At 53.9% G+C, this 21,872-nt stretch overlaps 1 protein-coding gene across 17 annotated transcripts in view; it reads right to left on the reverse strand.

The window, feature by feature from the left end:
* Nucleotides 1-1,381: 1,381 nt before the first annotated feature.
* The window catches only part of CHD6 (chromodomain helicase DNA binding protein 6), an 88,667-nt gene continuing 68,176 nt past the window's right edge, over nt 1,382-21,872 (reverse strand). For 9 of the 17 annotated variants that reach the window (XM_032704649.1, XM_032704645.1, XM_032704646.1 and 6 more), the window contains 16 exons: nt 21,726-21,815; nt 20,656-20,759; nt 19,905-20,034; nt 19,578-19,638; nt 18,830-18,887; nt 17,971-18,190; nt 15,740-15,948; nt 13,096-14,643; nt 12,367-12,515; nt 11,874-12,080; nt 10,776-11,222; nt 9,909-10,097; nt 7,950-8,069; nt 6,815-6,919; nt 3,886-4,808; nt 1,382-3,850 (listed from right to left, as the gene is read on the reverse strand). In XM_032704649.1, the coding sequence (XP_032560540.1) occupies nt 3,918-4,808; nt 6,815-6,919; nt 7,950-8,069; nt 9,909-10,097; nt 10,776-11,222; nt 11,874-12,080; nt 12,367-12,515; nt 13,096-14,643; nt 15,740-15,948; nt 17,971-18,190; nt 18,830-18,887; nt 19,578-19,638; nt 19,905-20,034; nt 20,656-20,759; nt 21,726-21,815 (4,528 nt within the window). In that variant the 3' untranslated portion in view covers nt 1,382-3,850; nt 3,886-3,917. Of the gene's footprint in view, nt 3,864-3,885; nt 4,809-6,814; nt 6,920-7,949; nt 8,070-9,039; nt 9,235-9,908; nt 10,098-10,775; nt 11,223-11,873; nt 12,081-12,366; nt 12,516-13,095; nt 14,644-15,739; nt 15,949-17,970; nt 18,191-18,829; nt 18,888-19,577; nt 19,639-19,904; nt 20,035-20,655; nt 20,760-21,725; nt 21,816-21,872 lie in introns of those variants that run through there. The other 8 variants (XM_032704641.1, XM_032704650.1, XM_032704638.1 and 5 more) reach the window with 7 other exon arrangements.

Consider the following 21,872-nt stretch of genomic DNA (forward strand, 5'->3'; position numbering starts at 1 on the left):
CTGTATGGAGTTGTTCCATGAATTAAAATCCCACTGGAGGGTGAACAAGGCAACATAGGGACTGCAAACGATTTTCTGCTGGGCTGGAGATCTTGCACTGTTTAAACCTTTTGAGGTGAAATCTGAATTCTACAGGAATTAGTTCCACCTTGGCACTGCACCTCCAGCCACCCCTGGGTGCACCATGAAACCACCAACACCCCAAAAAACCACATGGGAGGGTGAGGAGGATGTTCCCAGGCCTGGTATGCAAGTGTATAGGGCACGATGTGCCAATAGATGGGAAGGGGAATGAGAGAGAGGCCAGATTTCTCTTCCTCCAGTTCTCCAGAGCTGCTGCTCTGCAGGCAGCTGGGCTCCTTCCCTGGCAGTGCTACCCATCTGTCCAGTGCCCATGGCCGAGCACCAGCGCCGTGGGCAGCTCTGCGCTGGCACACAGGGTCTGAGGCACTCGGGGACCACAAACGATGCCTTTACCTGTGGTACAGTGCCCAATATTTGAGGTTGCAAAAATTGAGGAGAATTCATGGTCTTGTGACTCAGCCCATGCTCCAGAGCCCTGGGACCAAAGCGGCTTCCAAAGAGGCAGAAAACAAAAATGCACTGAAAAGCTCAAGTTTTCTTCAATGCAAACCAAATGTCACTAGAGAAACTGCCCTCTGCTCACTGCTGGCTAAGATTTCCAACCCCAAATCCTTTCTTGTAACTGTAAAGAGCCCAGTCTGCACTTGGGGCAGGTAAAGCTCCCCCATCCGCAGGTCAGTGCTGAGGGAAATCCTTCCCCATTTTTTGTGACCATAAAGGGAATTGGAGATCCTGTCTAAATGTGTCATGAGACATCTCTGTGTCCCATCAGATAAAAACCAGACAGGAACTGCCTGGGGCAGGGGCGTGCGGGTGTGTGTGAGGACTGTGGAAGTCTCTGGGCTTCCACCCAGCCTCTGGACAGAGCAGGTCCCCTGTATATCCTCTGTGTTTAAAGTGGCCCTGGAGCTCGATCTGCTCCTGGGATCTTGCAGGACAGCAAGTTAACTCCCACAGCACAGTCAGTTAACCCCCAGGGCACTGTGTGAGAGCCGGGGTGCAGCCCAGTAACCTCCTCCTGTGGCAGGAAAAGCTGATGTACCCACTACGAGCAGCCCTTCCCCGGAGTAACGCACAGGGCACGAAGAGCAACCCTAAAGCAGGGAGCAGGCCACTGGGTTTGACAGCTTCTCAACGGATTCAGGCTGAGAAAAAGGCAAGTCACGTTTATCACTGAGTCAGGTGAATTAAACATTCACATATATTTGCTGAAAAAAATTATATACATCTGTAGCAAGGCTCTGCCAAGTCTGAAAGATAAGCATCATCTAGTCACTAAATTAAAAAAATAAAAATCTGACTTTTAAATCTTTTTCTTTTTATCCATGTTCAAGAGCACAGACAGTTTATTTTGTTAGCACATTTGGTGAAGGATGTATGTGTGTGAGTAGCCATGAAAACCGGTGAAAATTTGGTGTTCGTTTGGGATATCATGGAAAAGAAGAAGCAGCCACTTACGCCTTACAGTCTAAATAATCCACAGAGTATACTGGGTTGCAAAAGGGTCACAAAGTAGCAAAGAGAAGCCTAAACACCCAGAGACATAGCATACATGTCTGCTAAGAAAGAACAAGGTATAGAGCATGCTGGCTAATTAAATAAATTTCACTTTAAACCCTGTTCCTTACGCGTGTAACCCTGGAAAAACCATCCCTTAACAAGAAATGAACTCGGAAGAGATTTCTATATCCATTCACAGTAAGGCTTTGAGGATATATGAAGTTTTATAGCATTTGTATTTTAAGGATTTAGGGCAAGTACATGTTCTTCCACTGAATAAAAACAAAGTTAGTACTTAAAAGGTTCAAAAATATATCAATTGTGACTTTTTTTTTACATAAATAAATTATATTGATTTTGGATTTAACAGCTGAAAAAACCCTTTCTGCTTCCACTGGAGGCAAAAACTGAACAAAATGTTAGTTAAATAGAGATAGCAGCATTTCTAAGAAATCTGTCAATAGTGATACAGTATCTATGCTACAAGACTGTTATTAAATAGAACACATTTAATTATCCAGAGGGGTTGCATTATGATTGGTTACATACTTTAAAAAAAATCATCCAATCCAGTAAACTGGGAATAAATTCCGTGAAAATATAAACCAACTGCTTTTTTTGACCATGGGTAACAGACTTCTTTGAGATGCTAATTTTAACATGTACATAATTTATAATTGCAAATGTATAAAAGACAATGACAAAAAGCATCATAAATAAATAATGCAAACTGAAATAGTTATGTCAAAACATTTGGACCATCTGATAAATTAGCAAAACTGCAACAGAAAAAAAAGTAAAAAATACAGTAAATTGTGACAACCAAGTGTGAAACCGATGAGTAGCACACACTCCAACTCCCTCCCAGCCTGCCCTTCGCTCACCGCTGCACCACTGCAGCTTTATTCAAGTCTCAGACCATGAGCTGCAAATAAACACAACCCCAAGTGAAAAGAAGAATTAAAGGATGAGTGAGGGGAAGGAGAAATCAGAAGAGTTGCCTGTGGAGGAGTCTCAGTACCCAGAGCTGGGGGCGGGGGGGCTGGCGGCATTAAAACCCGTCTGTATGAAATGCAGACACTGAAATCCTTTGGGGGATTGGAAATACTGTTCAACAGCAAACGGAATGGGAAGAAGCCAAGTCATCTCTTCACAGTCCAACGCTAGAAAGGAAGAAACTCAAGCTCTAAAAGTCTCAAGGCTCCTTCTCAGAGGACTCCCCAAAGAGAGAAGCTGGCCTACAGCCTTCTCTGTGTTTGCTGAAAGGACATCACTTCTGGGGTAAGGAGTGTGGAATATAAAAACTCAAAAAGCCTCAGTGTTCATATAAGAGCATTAAAATTGGCGTGGCCTGTTCACGGCTGGAAAAAATACCTTTAGAGCACCTGTAATGCCATAGCTGAGAACTAACGCCAGAGAGGAGAACTGAAGACTAGCAGAATGACAAAGGAACTGGTAGCTACAGGTACAGTAACCCCAGAAAAGTCATGCAAGTGTGCAAAAGCTTTCCAGCTCAAGCTGAAAAGTTCTTGTAACTAACAAAGAAAGGGCAACTAAACTCCACGTAACATAAAACCAAACTTTGGTTTTAAAAAATACAAAAGAATGTCTACATCGTCTTTTCACTCTCTGCGGTTTGTCTCCAAACCTTTGAGGTGGGGGTGATCAAGAAATTATAGCACTAGCAGTTATGCTTTTCCTTTCAAAGAAATGAATATATGCATTTTCAATCATTAGTTATATATTTCTGTCTATACTACTATTCTAGTAACCATGATAAAATAGGGAAATACTTTAAATCAAAAATACACATTAGCACTTACTATAGCTGTGCTTTTAGCCCAAATACAGGCTTTTCGTTCAGTGTCACTGTAGACAGAAATACCCTTGTCTGCATGTAGACCAAGAGGTAAAGACTTTTCTTTTGCTCTTGTTTTTTTTGCTGCTTTTTCTTCTCAAAGGAGTGAGCAATTTGGGGGGGGTGACCGAGTACTGGATTTGCTATCGTTGGCTGGGATGAACGACTGGAAAAACAGAACGAGAATTCTGTGCCTCCCATACTAGCTAGACAACACTGTTTATCTAATAAAGTGGCAAGACCCTGCAACTATTAACATGTAGTATGTCACCAGAGTTTTTTCTGACAGGAAATTAGGTAGATAATATTACTCATGGAAACACAGGTTTATGAAGGTGGAGCAGGGTGGGAGGGGAAGTAACAAAGAGTTTATGGGATAAGAAACTCACAAGCCACAATCTTTTTGTGGTTTTTTTTTGTTGTTGTTGTTGGTTTTTTTTTTGTTTTTTTTTTTTCTCCCAATGAAACAAAAGTTCTAATCAGTATCGTGAGCCGCCTGGCGCTCCTCCTCTGCTGGTCCATCCTGCTCCTTCTCTGCCGCCGCCGGCGGGCTCTGCTCCACACAGTTTTGACTGTTTGCAGCTTCTTTTTCCGGCAGTGAGACAGTTTCTGGCTCTGGATTTGCCGATTCCCCTTTTGCTTTCTTCCTCTTCCGCTTCTGGCTCTCCAGGTTCGCCGCCTCCGAGTGCCTGGTTTGCTGGATGCCAGGCAGCGCCATGCCGATGCCGGGGGAGAGGAACATGGAGGGATAGATCAGTCCAGGAGACATCCCTGGGATAAGAAATGGGTTAAAAGCTACAGGACTACTGGTAGTTATTGCGGATTCTGTCTGATTAGAAAATGAACTAGGACCGGGCTTGTCTTCGGCGAGAGGTTCTTTTTTCCCATCCTGGCTGCCCTGTTTCTCCTCGTTGGCTTTCTCAGCGCTGGCTGTGCCACCTTTCGTTGTGCTTGTTAACGAAGTCGGAGCAGTCGCAGTACAAGTCGTTGTCATGGGGGAATTGAGAAGTCCTCCAACGCCAAACATCTGGGGTACAGTAGCCATGCCCGGCAGCATCATGGGCAACATACTCAGGGTGCTCTTCACATCCTCCCCAGCGGGCACTGCTGCAAAGCCAGCAGGAAACCCGACCAGCCCGGTCAGAGGGATCCCCTGCATGTTTCTCATGTTCTGAAGTCCCACTAGATCCATCCCAGCAATGAGTCCGTTCATGAACAATGGTCCCATTCCAGAAGAAGAATCTGCTACAACACCGGGGCCTTTAAGGAGGTCACTTCGGGGCCTCCTCCCTCTCCGGCGCGGCCCCGTGTCCCGGAGCACGGGCTCGGTGAGAACGCGATTGAATTTGTTTTCGGGTAAGTAGCCCTGGAAATAAGAGACACATAACAGAGAACACCTGACAGTTACTACTGCAGCAAAGGGGATCTGCCTTGTCTGTGCTTGCATCTGCGTCCCAGATGGTGTCGGCGCAGAAATATTTGCCTACATGATATGGAATTTGAGAGGTATACACGACTTTCCCCAATGGATGCTGCCAAATGCAAAACACCCTAGCAGGATCCTGCAGTGTCAAAATGCTCAGGGAGGGGAGGAGGAAGCATGTTTCTACCCCATATTTCACCCCAGGCCTCAGCACCAGCTGTTCACAGTGCGAGAAGCACCAGGGCAGTGTGGTGTCAGCTGCCTACTCAGCTCCCTGCCCAGCTCCAATTGTGCCTTCAGCAACAGGTGAAAAAGTCACATCTTTGAGAGGTGAAGGGCCAAATTTTCAATGCTCTGCAGAACAGCAAAGCTCATGGGATGACACACAGAGAGTGGACATGCTGTCTGAAGAGCTCCTGGTCAGAGCTTTACTGAGATGCCAGGAAGCATTCAGAAAGCTCTGAGCGTTCAGACATGGGACCAAAACCCAGCAGCCAGAACTGGGCAAGAGCATGTGGTTACACAGAGCAGTGGGGATGGGGGATCCACAGCCCAGCTCAGAACTCCCTTCTTCAGCATCCTCAGCACAGACATTTAAACATTTCCCTTCGTGGCTCCCTTGAGTTTCAATATCACCACTCTGAACCATTTCCAGTAATAGATTTAAGCAGGAAAAGTATTTCCTGGTGACACCTGCAGTGCAGAAACATGAATCAGATGCCCCTGGCAATCTGCTCAGCACGGCTCCTGCCCAAGGAGGGAGAACCTTCTGGGATTATCTCTCACTGCCATGTGGGAGAGCCCGCATAGGGCCATGACTGCCTGGGCTCTGTGGGGCAGCACCGCTGGCTGGAGTGCCTGGAGCAGCCGCCGTCCCTGCCCCACACCAGGACAGAGGTGCACTCGCCAAGAGCTCCTTGTGGATGGGGCTCAGGGTGGGAATGCTCTTGGGATGCAGCTGCCAGAGCAGGGCACATGAGAGGTGCCTGGGCAGTGCCAGGCACACAGCAGCTCCTGCAGCAAAGAGACTGTCCCCTCAAACCAAGGGAAGGAAGAGCTGTCAGCTCTCCCAGGACTGGCCACCCGGATGGGGCCCTGATGCCAGCCTGGATGTGGAGCCATTTCCTGGGCAGTGGGACACACCATGCCAAATCTCCAGCACTAATTAAAAAACAATTTGAGAGCAGTAAAATCCTCTAAGCCAATTGATTCCCCCTCCAGCCCCCTGCAAGGGTGTCACACAAACCACTGCAACCCCAAACACAGGCAGCAGGCAAGAGGGACTGTAGGGAGAAGTCTGGATCAGGTCATGGCAAGGTGATCTGACAGTGCCCGTGTGCCGGAAGGGAGAGCACTCCTGCACAGGCTCTGCCACGCTCCGGGGCAGGGACTGGTGTGATGAACAGGGAGGATGAATGTGGCATGGCGAGGCTCCGTCTTGCCCCGCTCCCTGCCTGTGCCTGATCCTCCAGGCCTGGTGACCTGCAGGGCCTTTGGCGGGCCCACAGCTGCGCAGGCAGAGTTTGCAGGAGCTGACAAAAAGCATCATCTAAAGGTACTTCTGAAAATTTGACCCATGAGAATGTGTTTTGTCCACACCCTGCATCCAGCACCTGTGGTGGATTGCTGCTCCTAGGGCGTTCCTCTTGCCCCTGCTATTCCTAAGCATCCCGAGGCTTTCCAGACAGACACCCTGAGCAGCCACCCTGGGCTGCTGAGCCCCTCTCCCAGGACGCTGGCCCCCCTCTCTCCTTGCCATGGCCACACACCCAACCTCCCTCTGTGCCCCGGTGCCCCCGGCCCTGCCGACCCTGACGCTGTCCCCTCCCACACGCGCAGCCGAGGGCCTGCCTCGCAGCTCCCGGATCCTCACTGGAGAAAGGTTGTGGGGATGGGGAGGGGAAAGAAAAGATGACATGATACAGATTTCTCCAAAAGCTCTAACTTACTGAAAGCTTAACAATGTCAGCCCAGTCAGCTGCAACAGCATACTCCAAGTTTGCATCAAGCCACCTTGGCAATTCCTTCAATGCTGGTGCTGTGGCTCCCCCTAACTATAAAACACAGCAGAAGGATGACCTCTATTGCAGAGAGAGTTATGTAAAATAATACAAAAAATACGATTACACTTCCCCTAGCTCCTTGCTTTGGGCTGCGATTCAGCTGGGGCAGAGACTATTTCATTGCTGCACATCTTTGTAGGGTGTGTGCCTGCTGCCTCCAGACACACAGCCCAGGGAGAAAAGGCAGGTTCAGCCTCTGTGGCCTGGCCCATTGCCCTCTGATGGGGACAGAGCTGTAAAAGCCATGCTCAGAACTGACAAACCCCCCCAGCTCACTCAGGTCTCCAGTGGCCAGTGTGGGGGCCCAGAGGGGAACACGGATGTGGCTGAAACAGCCTCTTTCTGCCTCACTCTTTAGTTTTGGTTTTAGATGGGATTAATGCCAAGTCACCTTCTGACCTGTTGCAGTCCTGTATGTGTTTAAGAACTAGGGGGAAAGTACTCCTGGACATCCCTTCTCATTCAGAGAAGTGAACATCAGTGCCCTGGAGATTAAACTGCAGACAAATAAATCCAAGCTCCTTGCTCACGAAGCAAGAAAAAGCCCTTCCAACCCTCCACTTCCCACGTGCGCAGCAGTGGGATAGGTATTGGTGTGCTCTGGCCTGCACCTCGTAAGGAGGAACAAACCAAAGATATTTGCATGGCAGTATTACGGCTTGTGGCATATTGCGGTGAACTCAAGGAACAATCAAATCCAGGAGGGGAAGCACCAGCCAGGGCTGTGTTAAGGGTGGCTTTAAAGCCAAAGGCTGTATCCCTTTGCCATTGAGGGGTCTGTGCCCCCTGGCAAGGGTCAACACTCCCACATTCCTTACTTCACCCAGTCACTTATGTCACAGGTCTGCATCCCCTTGGGCACAGGTGTCACAGGACAGTGTAGATCAGAGAAGTATTCCAGACCTTTGTCCCATCCATAAGATTCTCTAGATTAAATCTCCACCACGCCCCTGGGTGAGCTCAGGGTCTGCCAAGCATTTGGGGACACTGAGGGCAGAGTGCAGAACAGGCCGTGGCTTACCCGCCGTCCGGTACCCTTATGTACCACCGGCACCCGCTCCTCTCCCGTCAGTGAGCTAATGTCCAATTTGCTGGGGTCCTTGCAGCGCTGCCTCCTCTGCTTGGGCTTGTCTGAAAAATTCTGGAGTGCAAACAAGATAACGTTAATGAGACTAGATGGCTTAATGAGCCTGGCTGGTTACAAGCCCTGCAGGAGAGAGGCATGGATGAACTCATGAGGGACAGAGGGGCCCTGCAGACTGGGGCAACAGCAGCGCCAGCAGCACAAACCGGTCCCTGCCACAGCACCAGCTCTCAAGTGAGCACAACTGATTTTTGTAGGTATAAAGGGGTCTCCAGTGCACCCCATTCAGACTGCTCCAGCCCTTTCTAGCTCCCCTCCACTCCTGAAGCTGCAGTCTGTTCCAGGTTCCTCTATATGCTTCTGTAAAGGGGACACTGCCTACAGCCAGGAAAGAGAGAACAGGTCTGTTTGTGCCATTTGCGTCGCTCTGATACAGTCACCTGCTTTTGCCAGCTCAGCTGTGCTGTGTTTCATTCCTGATTCAGCTGTTCCCACCACAGAGATGCTGCACTGTGTTTCTTTGGGATCAGAGCCCTTTGTAAATGCAACCTACTGAGTTACAGCTGAGTCACTGAACACCCACTGCATGCACCGAGCCCTGCTGGCCATGTGCCTGCAGGGATGGAGCATTATAAGGAACTACTGCTGGCTCAGATTCCTGAGAGTCAGAAGAAGGACTCTGAGTGTGGTTTGTCCTTCAAGCTGAGCTGCTGCAGTACCCCAAAGCCTCTTTCAATCCATCCTACCTGGAGAGAGGACACCCACCCCGACAGAGTGATTCTACACGGCTGGCCCGGGGCACTGGGGGCTTGCTGGGAGCAACAGCTTCACCAGCAGCATGGTCAGACTGGCCAAGCTCCAGTACCCCCCTGGAAGGCAAGGGCGTTGGGAAGGAGTGGGAAGGCACCTCGGCACTTGCTCCACCATCTGACTGCTCCTGAGGGTCTGCCCTGGGCACACAGCCGGATGTGTCTCTGGACTTTGAAACGCAAGGACCATCCTACCAAGAAAACACTGGGCCCCTCACCTCTCATCTCTAACTCTCCAAAATGCTAATGGCTTGCCTGTAGTCCAAGCTCCAGGGAATCCTCGCCTCAGGCACACGATACTCCAGGACCAAGATGAAGAGTCTTTTCTGTATTACCACCACATTTCTTTCTACTCTGTTTCACAGCCTGTGCTCTGCCTGTCACATGGTCTAGCAGGCTAAATAAGCTGAAACCTGGAGCAAACCAACCAAGAGGTGGAGGTTTATGAGACAGCAGGAAGAATGATAGAGACTGTATACCCTACTCTGTGCCACTCTGCTTTCTGACAGCACCCATGGCGACACAGCTGCAGCCTTTCAGCCTCCAACACAGCCACTTGGGTCTGGCTTTTCAAGCCAGGAGGTTTTCTCTTGCCTGAGAACCTTATTTAATACAATAGTACTGCTTAAAATAAGCCCTGGTGAAAAAGAGCAACACAGACAAGCTTTGAGCATCCCAAATCCCTTTTCTTATTTCTGTCCCCAACCCTGGCACTTCTGGAAGACATTGTGCATTGGGCACTGCAGCTGGAGAACCGACTGACCTTGGGCATTGGGATGCAGGTCTTGGAGGATGCCAGATAAGTCCAAGCCCAGGGAGCCCTGGAGGGCATTCACAGTCCCCAGTTTGGGCACATTTGTGTCCAGGAGGAAAGGAGAGGAGTTCCCCAGCAGCGAGTGCCTTTTGCTGCTGTACAGGGAACTCTGCCCACCTCCCAAATGTGTGATGAACCTCTCAAACAGCTCTGATGAACACCACACGCCATGTTACAGGAAAAGCCCTAACACAAAGGGCAACACACAAGGCAGACACACACACACACACACACACACACACACACACAGGTGCCACTGGAGGCCACCCTTACTGTGCCAAAGCCAGGAACATCGAGTGTGTAGTCAGACTGCTGCCGGAGCCAGTCGAGGAGACTCTTATTGGGGACAGCCTTCTCTTGGCCGCTTGCAGCTGGGACTGGCTGTGGAGTCGAGGTAGCAGCAACCGGCCCATCAGGGAGAGGACTGTTCTGAGGGGGCTGCGGCTGGTCTTCCTGAACATCCTGCCAAGGAGGGAGGAGCAGGGAGAGCCATCAACAGCATGTGGTGATGCATGCACACCCCAAGAAGCAGAGCTCCTAAATCAGGTCATCTGCTCCCATCACACAGATTAATCCACATGTTCCGAGTGCCTGTTCCTTAAAATACCACACACGACCACATTACATTTCCAGTCCATCCCCAGCAGTGGTGGCAGGGAGGGCAGAGAGAGCTGGGAGATGCTTCTGAACTCACCTGGAAACACGCTAATCACCAGAAAGACCAACTTCCCCCCAGATCACTCCTAAAACTGGTCTAGAGGGACTGACCTTGCTCTCAAAGCTCCATTTTTCTTTGAGTGGATCCCAGGGTAGAAGAAGAACAGGTGCGGTAGGCTCTTGGCCACAGCTCTAACAAAGTCAAGGATCTTTCCTCATGTTCTCTAACCCTAAACGCCCTCTGAGGTGGGACAGCAGCTTTTGATAATGCTTAGTAGGACTCAAACACTCCAGAGTGCTGCAAATCAGAGGGAAAACTTCCCTTGCTCCCTGGAGTAGTATCTGTGCCTGCACAAGCCAAGCTGTCCTGGAGGAGGTCCTGCAGTTGTCACGGGCAGCAGAGCATGGAAGGGAGAGCTGGGTCATGAGACAAACCGTGCTGACCCCACTGGGTCCATGTGAAAGGGGGGAGCATCAACCCACCTGCAGCCTGTTTGGAAGAGGCCTCTCCTTCAAGAAGATGAGGTCCATCCCTTCGACATTTTTCCTCCTGCCCCGTCTCCTCCTCATGGCAGCATCATCTCTTCGCAGGCTGCCGTTTACAATCTGTCCCGTGACAGGATGGATTAACCCTGCCTGTAGGATGCCAGACAAGTCCATGCCCAGGGAGCCCTGGAGGGCATTCACAGTCCCCAATTTGGGCATGTTTGTGTTCAGGGGGAAAGGAGAAGAGTTTCCTGGGGACCCATCAGAGGCTCTGGACAAGTCCACCGCTGCCTCACGCCAGCCGTTCAGCACAATGGGTGAATGGACGTGGGTTGCTGCCAGCTGCTCCAGGCTCCTCTGTTTCGCATCTCTCTCCATCTCAAATTCATATGGTCTCCTGTGTTTACGCTCGTCTTTTGTGAAGGCAGGGCTCAGGAAACCTTCCTGTGTGTACCAAAGCCACAGAGAGGGTTATGGCTGCTCCCACCCTGCCCAGGGACCACAGCTCTTCACACCAGCACTGAGCTAATGGTCACACTCTTCTGCCTCTCCACGGGCACATGAGACCTCTTTCCCTGCGTGGGGATGGTGCAGGAGCACCCTGGCATACACTCTGATCTCCCAAGGTGCTACAACCCCGGCTGCTCCGCCAGCTGTGGGGTGGCCAGAGTGGTGGCTCAGACAGAGCTTCTGTCTCTGTCCAGTGTGACCACTGGGGACCGGGACACTGGGACTTGGGAGCTGGGGACCTAATGGGGCAGTGCCTTCTCCTGCATCCTTTCCTTTGGGATACCAGGGCAGCGTCCGCTTTTCTCTCTGACCATGTTGGGAGCTCCAGCGTTGACTTTGGAAGCTCTACGGCTGCAGAGGCTGCAGAACTGGCGAGAACAGCTGCCTTCCCAGGAGAGGAGCAGGGAGGCTGAAAGCACAGGGAGCTCACCAGGAGCACCCAGGAGAGGAGAGCAAGTGGCTTAAGCCATGTGTTATACACCGCAAGTGGCACCAAGAGGCCCCACTTGGGAAACTCCTGAGTAGTCCTGGGCAATGTCTCACACCAGAGTCCTGAGCCTGTCACTGCCCGAGGGGCCCCCTCACCTTTTGTACCTGTGAGAGTAACACCCCGTTACTGAAGCTGGGATCTGGGGGTTCCGACTCAGCAAAGCTGCTCCTGCTGCCGGCATTGCTGGCCACGGCTGGGGCTGTCAGCAGGCTCTGTGCCTCAAACTGCTGGCTGGAGGAAGGCCACTTGCCCTTTAGAATGGCGTGGCAGATGTTGTCAATGCGGTTGATGATCACACGGTCCTGGAAACAGAATTGGACAGTGGCAAGCTGGGACTGGAATGACTGACCAATGTATGTCAGCTCAGGATTAAAACCAAGTCCAGCCCAGGTGATCACAACTCAGCAGGAAACTGCTTCAGTGGCAAGCATCTCCATGGCACCCATGCTTGGGAAGAGCACCTCAGTCAGAGCATCCGTGGGGAGCCGTGTGCGGAGGAGCAGGAGGCAGAGCTGGGGCTGTGTGAGCCACTGCTGGTCAGGATTACACAGGACACTTCGATACAAACAGTGTTCATTTTAACCTCACCTTAGGCCACTCAGAGAAGGAGTAAAGTGTCTTCTCCTGCAACAGCTGGGCAATGGTCGGTGCTCGGGCATCCTGAAGGTCGTCGATCTCCCTGGGCAGGACAGAAGCAGAACTCTTGTTCTCTTCCTCTAAGTACTTCTCTGGACCATCTAAGAAAACGAAGGAGAACAGAGCCCATCACCACCCTGCCTTTCTCTCCCTCTTGAGGTGGGAGCATCTCTTCACACCTTCCCACCCCAATGCCCAGCTGGCTCCACTAAGGTCCCACTCCCCAAACAGTCACCAAGAGAAGCAGCAGGGTCAGGGCAGATGGCCCAAGCTGCTCAGGAAGGGACATGACTCTTCTGGGCTGAGTCTGGTGGCTTGTACTGCAGTAGCCCCCATCCCTGACCATCCCCATACCCAGGTGGGCGAAGGGGAGGGCACATACCCTTCCAAAAGGAGCTGCTCACCCTGGGGCAGGAAGGGAAAGGAGTCCTGCATTCCATGGCATGCTCACGGCAGAAGGGCTGCTGGGTGGAGAGTTCTGGCCAGCCCTGCTGGCAAATGCAATCCCCAACCCTTTTTTCCCTCCAGTTACAGCAGCTACAGGGACCCCAGCTCCTGCAGATGGGAGGCCGCTCCAGGGGCTGGGCAGCCCCAAGGTTTGGCTCTGCAGAGAGGACAGCAGGTCCTTCCCACCCCAGCCAGATGTGACTTATCAACCTGAGGGAGCTCTCAGGACCGTACCTCGGCTCTGGCTGCTGCTGGCTTTCTCCCCTTCGTCTCTGTTCTCACACTCTTCTTGCTCCACACGCTGGGGCTCGGGGTGTGGGACCTCTGTGCAGCCTGCCTGCCCCTCGGCCCCTCGGCCCCAGCCATCCCCCCCGGCATGGGGGGGCTCTGTACCCGAGGTCCCCAGCAGAGGTGTGGGCAGGCTGAAGGGCTGGCTCTGAGCCTGGCCTGGTGAGCGCTGTCCAGTGCTCTCCTCATCCAAGCCACGGTCCTCCCTGCCTTCTGGCCCAGGCTCCCCCAGTCCCAGGGGCTCCTTCTCGCCACTCACATCTTCTGGGTAAGTGTCCTCGGGTGTGGGGAGGCCAGAGCTCTGCTCCTCACCCCCCAGTTCATTAGCCTCAGAGTCACAATTGGCCCTGGTCCTGGGACGACTCAAGCCAGCCACAGCATCTGCTGCTGCCTCAGAGTTATCATCATCCTCTTCTTCCTCCTCATCTTCCTCGCTGTGGCTCTGACTTGGCCCTGACTTTGCCTCCATTCCTTTTTCCTGCAGCAGACTGATGAACCTCTGCTCAGGAGGAACCTTTAGTTCATAGTTATGGAGACTGGAACCGTAGAGCCCCATGCTCAGGACCCTTTCCACGGTGCCGTGCTCGGGCAGCCCTGTCGCCGGGCTGGTGAGGGCTCCCTTCTGCTCCAAGGCTTTGACGAGCTCGGCCGGGACGCTCTGCGAACGGTTGCTCTCAGGGGTGGAAGGTGAAGGCTCAGCTTCCTCGTTCTGACTGTCCAATCGGTCAGAGCCCACCGGCAAACCCTTGAGGAAGGGAACCTCTCTCATGGTGTCTGCATCGCAGCTGGATGGATCCTCATCCCCCTCCAGCTTGCCCTCAGAGAGTTTGGCAACGCTGCTTCCGACCTCTGTGCAGCTTGGGCTGTCTCTGGCGAGGGAGCTCTGCTCGCTGTGACAGCCCTTCTCGTCGTACATCATGCACACCAACGACTCCGGCAGCGAGCTCTCGTCGTAGTTACTGGAAATGATGTCCCGGACTTCAGACATGAACGTTTCACAGTTTGCATCTGGTGTGCTGCCTCCGGCCTGAGACATGGTGCTGTCCACGGCTTCCAGCTTGATCTGACTCTCAGCTTCATTCTCCAGGGTTTCACAGGTCCGGTCCACCTGGCTGTACAGAGGGGAACTGTAGAGTTTGGAATTAGTCTGGTAAAGGCAGCACAGGGTTTCTGGGCCTGGAAGCCCTGTTCTTTTATGCTGGGCATAGTTCCTGTATGCATCTAAAAAAGACAGCTGGGGGTCATTCATGATGTAGTAGTCGGTGCGGTTCAGGCCGTGCTTGGCGGTGCCGATTAGCAGGTCCCGGTCGTGTTTGCCACACTCCCACCACACCGGCAGGTAGAGGCTCGGCCGGCACAGCTTGAGCCGCTCGTGGAGCTGGGGGCACTTGAGCACCTGCTCACGCACCTTCCGCAGCAGCTCGATGCGGTAGAGGGTCCTGGCAGCACGTTCCTCTGTGATGGGCTCCACGTAGATGTCGGGGTCCGGAGGACCTACAGCAGGGACACCAAAGCCAAGGCCACATTACACTGGTTGGTGAGAGCTCCTCAGGGGCAGTGATGAGCAAGGTGAGTTTTAACTCTTGCTCAGACTGCAGGTGAGGTGCAGCAGTGCTTGTAGCCACTGTCTTTTTCTAGTCTCACCACCTTCCTACTCACACATGGGAGTAAAACCCTGTGACTTCAGCAGTTGGATCAAGAGTGACACCAGCTGCAGAGGATTTCAGAGTCTTGTCCGAGCTCTGCTCCATCAGCATCAGCAGTGCTGGAGCTGCCTGGACCTGCTGGTGGAGCAGCACCCAGAGGTCTGAGCCTCTGGTAGCCCTTTAGCCTGTTCTCAGGGAAGGGCAGCTTGTGCAGCTCTTCTGATGAAGAACACCTACCCAAGGCACTAACAGACACATGCAAGGAACTGCACCTGAGACCAGACCCCTCGACAGGTCTGAGGCAAAACGTTTTCTGCTGCTGCTGGAAGCAAATCACTTTGTGTTTAAATAGCCCTGAAGCAGCTTTTCATCTGCCGTGTCCTGCTCAGTGCCAATGCAGGGTCTCTGCAGAGCACTCGAGGAAAATGGATGTGTGTTGGCCGGGCTGTAGTGGGTTCAGGCTCCATTTACCCTGCAGCAGAGCTCCACAGGCAGCATGGGCATGGAGCGGACTTTGTCCAGTGCCAGTAGAGAGATGCTCAGAGATAAAGCAGCAATGGAGCTCACCCAAACAACCCCCAGCTCTAGCATGGAGATGTGCTGCTGTGTGCACTGCTTCTCTACTTGTCTCTCACATGCAGAGGTTGCTGTCTTGGATAGAATTGGTTGTGATTTTATGCAAGAGCTCCAAGAGATCTGTGAGAGTAGGGGCTGGAGCCCACAGGGCTGTTCTACCCTCCCACTGTGCTGGGGAGGCGGTATCTGGCAGGGACAAGGCAGCCAGAAATGCATGACTTGATGGAAGCCCATGGCCTGCCTGGCATCTCAGTGCTTGCAACTGTCACTGAAACTCTTCTCTTGCTCTACTGCTCCACGAGAGCAGTGGGATCAGTTCTACATGGACCTACCATTAGCACTCCATAGGCTGTGCAATTTCCACTCACCATCCTCTTTCCACAGAGGGAGACCACAGACATTCTTGCACATGGCCACGAAGCTGTAGAAGTACTTCTCCAGGCTCTCATCCGTCTTCTTCTCCAGTCGAGAGATGGCTCGGAACTGGGACCAGTCAAAGATCTTTTTCTCCTGGTCATAGATAACCCCAAAGGAGGAGACAGTGCGGTAGAAATCTGCCTGCTCCCTCCTGGTCCACCTGTGGGGCAGGGAGGAGACAGGAACACCACTGAGACATGTTCTGGGTCCAGCACAGGCAAGGCACCAGGCAGAGGCTCAAAGGCACTGTCTAGTTACCGACCACCAGTTTTGGGGGAAGCTGTCAGGGAGACCACCACAACCTGAGATCCTCTGCTCAGTGGTGCACAGGGAAGAGGAGCAGAGGCCATGGGCCCTCTGGCTCTTGATTCACAGATGAAAAAAATCCTCTTGGTTGTTTCAATAAACCTGAGTGCAGCTGCAGGCCTGGGCTGTGCTGCCAACAGGGCACAGGCTCCAGCAGCTTCAGTGGAGGCACAAACCTATCCCACCTACTCGCTTCCTGCCACGTCAAGCTGTTTCATCACCTCCATGGAAAGGCCAATTCTCTGTTGCAGCCATCAGGAAGGATCTGCAGACACAGCTCTCATCCAGCCTCCTCCAGAGGCAAACTGGGACTGGGGCTTGCTGCTGTTAAGAGTTCCAGTATCAAACACCATCTGCCCTGCTGACTCCTGTGGACTCCTGGGTGCCAGGGGTGGGTGTCACCCCCTCCCCACTGAAGGAAAGCAGTGATAGAGGGGGTTCAGTTACAGCACTGTTAGAGCACAACTGGCTTGGACCCTCTGAGCTTTCACCTCGTGGGGATCACTCTAAGGAACAATCCAGGACAGACAGTGAAGACTGTCCTGGGCAAATACAGCCCTGGGCAAACAGAGCACAGAGAAAGAGCCACGGAGAACAGAGCTGGGTGCACATGGCAGGGCAAGGGCAGAGAAAAGGGAGCGCTGAAGAAAGCTTCAAGTACAATCTCAGCTTCTCTGAATTGCAGCTCTGAGCCAGCACCAGTAAGCAGGTAGGACATGTCAAGGGAGAGCAGACAGGGTGACAGCACTCACAGCTGCCCAAAATATACCTGGACCAGCATTTCCACCCCTGTTCCCAGGCGCTGGGAGCCCTCTGCAGTCATGTTTCATTTCAAAAACGAGAATAACATGATTAAAGTTAATAAATACATTAATGATCCAAATCAAGGAGCCCAATGGTGAGTTTGTGGAAAGGCCTCAAATTAAAGACTGGTGGGAAACTCCTGTAAGAAGACCTCTCTTCTTACAGGGAGGTCTTTACAAGAAGCCCAGAGAATTAAAGAGCAGGAGGTACCAGGCTGCTGTGGTGTCCACAGCACAACCATTGATGCCCCCACATCGAAATGGGGATGGTACAACTGGAAGAAGTCCAGAGACAGAGGAATGGGAGCAGCTTCCATACAAGGAGGCCATGAACAGAGCACAGGGCAGCACAGATACCATGCAGTTACGTGGGGTCCTGCTGTGGGGACAGGTTCACAGGAGACAAAGCTATCGAGGGCTGGTGACCACAGAGAGCCCCAGTCCCAGGGCTGCACTGGAGATCGGCAGCTATGGCAGCAGCACCACCCTGCGCACGCCCTGCAGTTTCTGCAGATTGGTCCCACCACAGTCCCACCACCCTTCCACTTACTGGGACACAAATGAAGTGGGAGCACAGCGCAACCAGGACATGTCACCACAGGGCTCCTGAGGCCACGAGCAGGAGGCAAAGGCAGCGGCATGAGAGCCACAAGGGTCAGAAAGGCATCGCTCACGGGCTCTGACAGCGCTCATCTGTCACCCTCACCCTTGGTGTGTCCCAAGGGCACAACTCTGCTCAGCAGCACCCGCTCTGCTGGGGCTGACCCTCTCCCAGCAGACACTGGATTTGAACCTGAAGAGCTGTCCCCTCACTTCCTTTCAGTGTCACCACCTGTTACCTGCAAACTCTAGTTTGCACTGGAGGCTGCTCCAGGGCTGGGCTGGCTGCTGGAGCAGCAAGGCTCCTGCAGCTGGAAGCAGCATTCCCTTGCCCAGCAAGGACCCCCGTGACTCCATTCCCTGGGCAGGCAGCTGCACAGACAGCTGTGACGACATTTACCTGGGTCAGTTCAGGGGGGCAAGGAATTCAAGAGGGATAAATCAGCTTTGGAAAGGCCTCTCTGTTGCATTACCTTTTCTGCATTTCTTTGTTCACCGAGTCCATCTCAGAGGCTCTCCGGAACATCTCGTCCTGCAGCCAGTAGCCATGGTTACCGGGCACCAGCATCTCGGCGCGGGGAGGCAGCTCCTTGCGGTTGCAGCGCTGGTAGACGGTGACGAGTCGCCGCAGTCTGGCCGTGAGAGCAGAGGAGACAGGCCAGCAGGATCTGTCTGAGTCAGAGCCATCCTGGGCTTCAAACATCAGCAAAGACATTAGTATTTAGTGCACATGCAAAGCCACAGGTTCCCATGTCCCTGTGACAAGCTCCAAGAGCTTCCTCCCACCTTCTCCCTCCCGTGGGGTGCATCAGGGATCACAGTCAGGAGTAGGGGACTATGGTGACTGTCCCCAGGCCTGTTGGCTCACAGCCTCACCATGTCTTAGCTTCCTTCACAGAGAGCCCAGAGGCAGAGACCAGGGTAAGAATGATGGCTCTGGGCCAGGCCATGCATGGGAGAGGACTGCAGCTCCCTGCTCAGCAGTGGGACCAGTCAGCTCATGGCATGTGCCAGCACTGCCTACTGCAGAGACCTTGTACACTCATCTCATGCAGGCAACTGCACGGACAAGGGCAGGCTAATGGCTTCTAGTCACCTTGGGCAGCTTTGGCTGGAAACACTGGGCACCCCAGCTGCACTGCCACAGGGCCCACCCCGGGTCAGCTGTGACTCTGCATGAGAGGTAGCTCCAGGCTGAGCTAACACGGAGCAGTGTGTCCCCCCACCCCAGCAGTGTGTCCCGTCCACCACCCAGTGCCTGGCGCAGTGCTCCAGCTCTGCCACGCCAAGCCCTGGGGAGCTGCGTGCTGTACTGCAGAGACATGGCCTCACCTGCCGCTGGCTCGTCCCGCTTCTCACTGGCTTCACCCACCCCAGCAGCCACGATGTCCTGCGGAAGGAAACCATCAGAGAGGGCTCAGTCCCACACAGAACACCACACACCCACAGCCCACCCATCCTTAGCAGGGTACAGGTGGTGGAACAGGCAGGGTCGTGTGCCCTGTGCCCTCAGGCTGCAGTCGCTGGCTAGGTTCAGTGTACGGGATCAGAGCAGCAGGGACAGGGGAGGTGACAGCTCAGAGGGGCAGTGCTGACCATTTGGGTCCTGGTGAGGAGGTCCACCACAGTGACACAGGCTGTATGTAGTGCCACTGCCCAGGACAGTAGCAGTGTGACAGCCTTAGCTGTTCAAACAAACCCTGCACCCTCTTGTGCTGCCTCATTCCCTGCTCTTCCTCTACTCAGGGCTATTTTAGGATGCCCCTGACTCCTCTGACAGGGCCCCACAGGGCTGCTGGAGCTGAGTGCGAGAGCCAGCACGCCTGGGCATCCCCAGCCCTCAATCCCCCTCAGCTCCCCACGAGGTGGATGCTGCCCAGGTCCACAGGTAACACACAGAGGCACAGGGAGCAGAGGCAATGCAGACGGGATCGGGCACCGGCAGCGCAGAGCAGGGGCACGAGCCGTGCTGGCCTGCCTCCCAGTGCCCCGCAGCAGAGTCGATGGAGCCAAGCCTGCAGCACAGCAGGACACCCCTGGCAGCAGCAGATGTGTTTTCAACACTGGGAATCCCACTCACCTCCTGTTTTGGCAGCCCCTCCAGCTTTTCTCCATTGCTCTCTTCCTTTTCCACGCTGCCCCTGGGTGAGAGAGTGAATTAGTCCCTGGTAGAGGCAGCGCAGCGCCGCCCCCGTGGCTGTGCCAGTCCTCAGCAGCAGGAAGTGGAGAATTGGTGCTCATGCCATCCTTCCACCTGGTACCGGGGACCAGCTCCCCACTGGCCTCCCCTCTGTGCTCAGAGGCACAGCCTGCTCCTTCCCTCCTCCCTGTGCACAGCTCGCCCTGTTGCACTGCCCCCAGGAGTGAGCCAAACAGCCACAAGAGCTGGGCTCCATCCCCTGCCCACCTTTCAGCAGCGTCCTGTGCCCCGTCGCTGACGCCCTGCTCGGCAGAGAGCAGCTTCTCGTCCGGCATGCCCACCTTCTCCAGGAAGCACAGCGCCGGGTCCGCCCGCATGGCGTTGTACCGCTCGTACCCTGAGACCGCCGCACGTCACAACATGGACAGACAGCACAGAGCAAGGCCTGAGCCTGGTCTGGGAAAACCTCCTCCAGGGACACAGCTCCCCACCTGGCTTTAACTCCCTCTATGCTGCTGTGAGAGCAATTCTCACCCCAGAAATTCTGAACACCTCCCCCAAAAGCTGCTAATGGCTCTCCCCTGGGCAGCAGAAAAGGGAAAGGTCAGCCTTCCCATCCCACCCCCTGCAGCAGCACAGCGCCCACAGAGCTGTGCACAGCACCCGTGTGGGGTGCAGCTGGGGCAGAAAGCCCTGTGGCTCCTCAAAGTACAGGGAGACTCCATGACAAGGCCAGGTAAAGCTCTGTGCCTTCCTCCTCACCCTCAGGTAGCAACTGCACGCTGCTCATGGCAAACCAGAGTCTGCCATGAGGCCCGGCATGGCCACCCTGGGCAGCGTGGGGTGCCTGTCCATCTCCCCCACCCAAAACATGCTGCTAGCACCTGGAGAGAGCTGTCTTGGCCCTGTGTGGCTGCAGCGCATGGCTCTGCCCCTTCGCACTGACGTGATGTCCCCTCCACGTACCAGAGGTACTCGTTCCCTCACACACCAACCAACCAGTCAGCTGGCTACACACCATGTTTGAAGACGCCGATGAGCAGGGATTTATCAGCTTCGGCGTTCCACCAGTCCACTGGGATCTCCACGTAGTCAATGTCTGGCAGCAGCACGTCCAGCTCCCTGTGGCAGACAAGATATGAACACCCCTCTTCCAGTCTCACCAGACACTGAGGGGCACTGGGCACCACTCAGAAGGGACAGGGGGAGGCAGAAGCCATCGCTTGCTGGCTTGGGGACAGCTAACGAATATTGGCCTGGGGCCCCAGCATGATGTGGGCACACATCTCCCTGGGGACAGAGAGTTGGAGCCTTGGTCCCACCACAACCCACCGCCCTCCTGCTCCTCTCTCTCCAGTGATGTGGAGGCTGCCCAGCCCCTCTCCCATCCCACCCAAGCAACATCAGAGGACTGGAGATCCCATCTGACCTGAACAGCACCTCTGGGGGGAAACCTCTTCACACCTACCAGCCCCAATAGAACAGTGTCTCACTGCACAGACTTGTGCTGATGGAGCTGTGCTGGGGAAGGCAGCAGCCCCCGCTTGCAGAAATTAAGATATAAGCTCAGCATATCACACTTCTCTGTGAAACACAGAGAGCTGAGTCTTTGCAGAAAGGTCATGAGCCAGCAGGCTCCAGGCTCAGTGGCATTACAAAGCCTGTGGGTCCCACTGTCCCCAGTGCTGGGAAGGGACTGTAGTCACAGTGATGAGGCATGCCCTGCTCTGAGGCCTGGCCCTGAGACTGGGAACAGTCTCTGCGGACTCCCACTTTGGATTAAGGGCCCATTTGTCAAGCAGCACACAGAGCCATTTTCCTGCAGGGTGTTCCTGAAAGTCCCCGCCACCCCCAGGCTAGTGTTGCAGCCTCACAGCTGCCTCAGTGGGGCTGTCACGGCCGCAGTCCCTGAGCAGGTAGAGTGGCTGTCTGAAGGTGAAGTTTTGCCAGAGCAAGACCTGGGTGGGGACTTGACCCCCAGGTCTAACTCGCCTGGAGCTGCAGTGAGCCCAGACATGGCTGGGCTGGATGGCTGCGGCAGTGCTCGAGCCCGAGAAGCCTCGCAGGGGTTCACCGTGAGGTCCCTACCTGGCAGGGGTCCCCTCAAAGGCTTTATCCGCAGCCTCCCCCAGCACTTCAGCCTTCAGGTAGTAGAGCATTCGCACCCGCAGCAGAACCCTGTCCCGGGTGGCAGAGAGGTCAGCAAGGCCAGGGAAACCTGCTTGACACCCTGTT

This window comes from Chiroxiphia lanceolata, chromosome 17, assembly GCF_009829145.1.
Source record: "Chiroxiphia lanceolata isolate bChiLan1 chromosome 17, bChiLan1.pri, whole genome shotgun sequence".
NCBI classification, from domain to species: domain Eukaryota; kingdom Metazoa; phylum Chordata; class Aves; order Passeriformes; family Pipridae; genus Chiroxiphia; species Chiroxiphia lanceolata.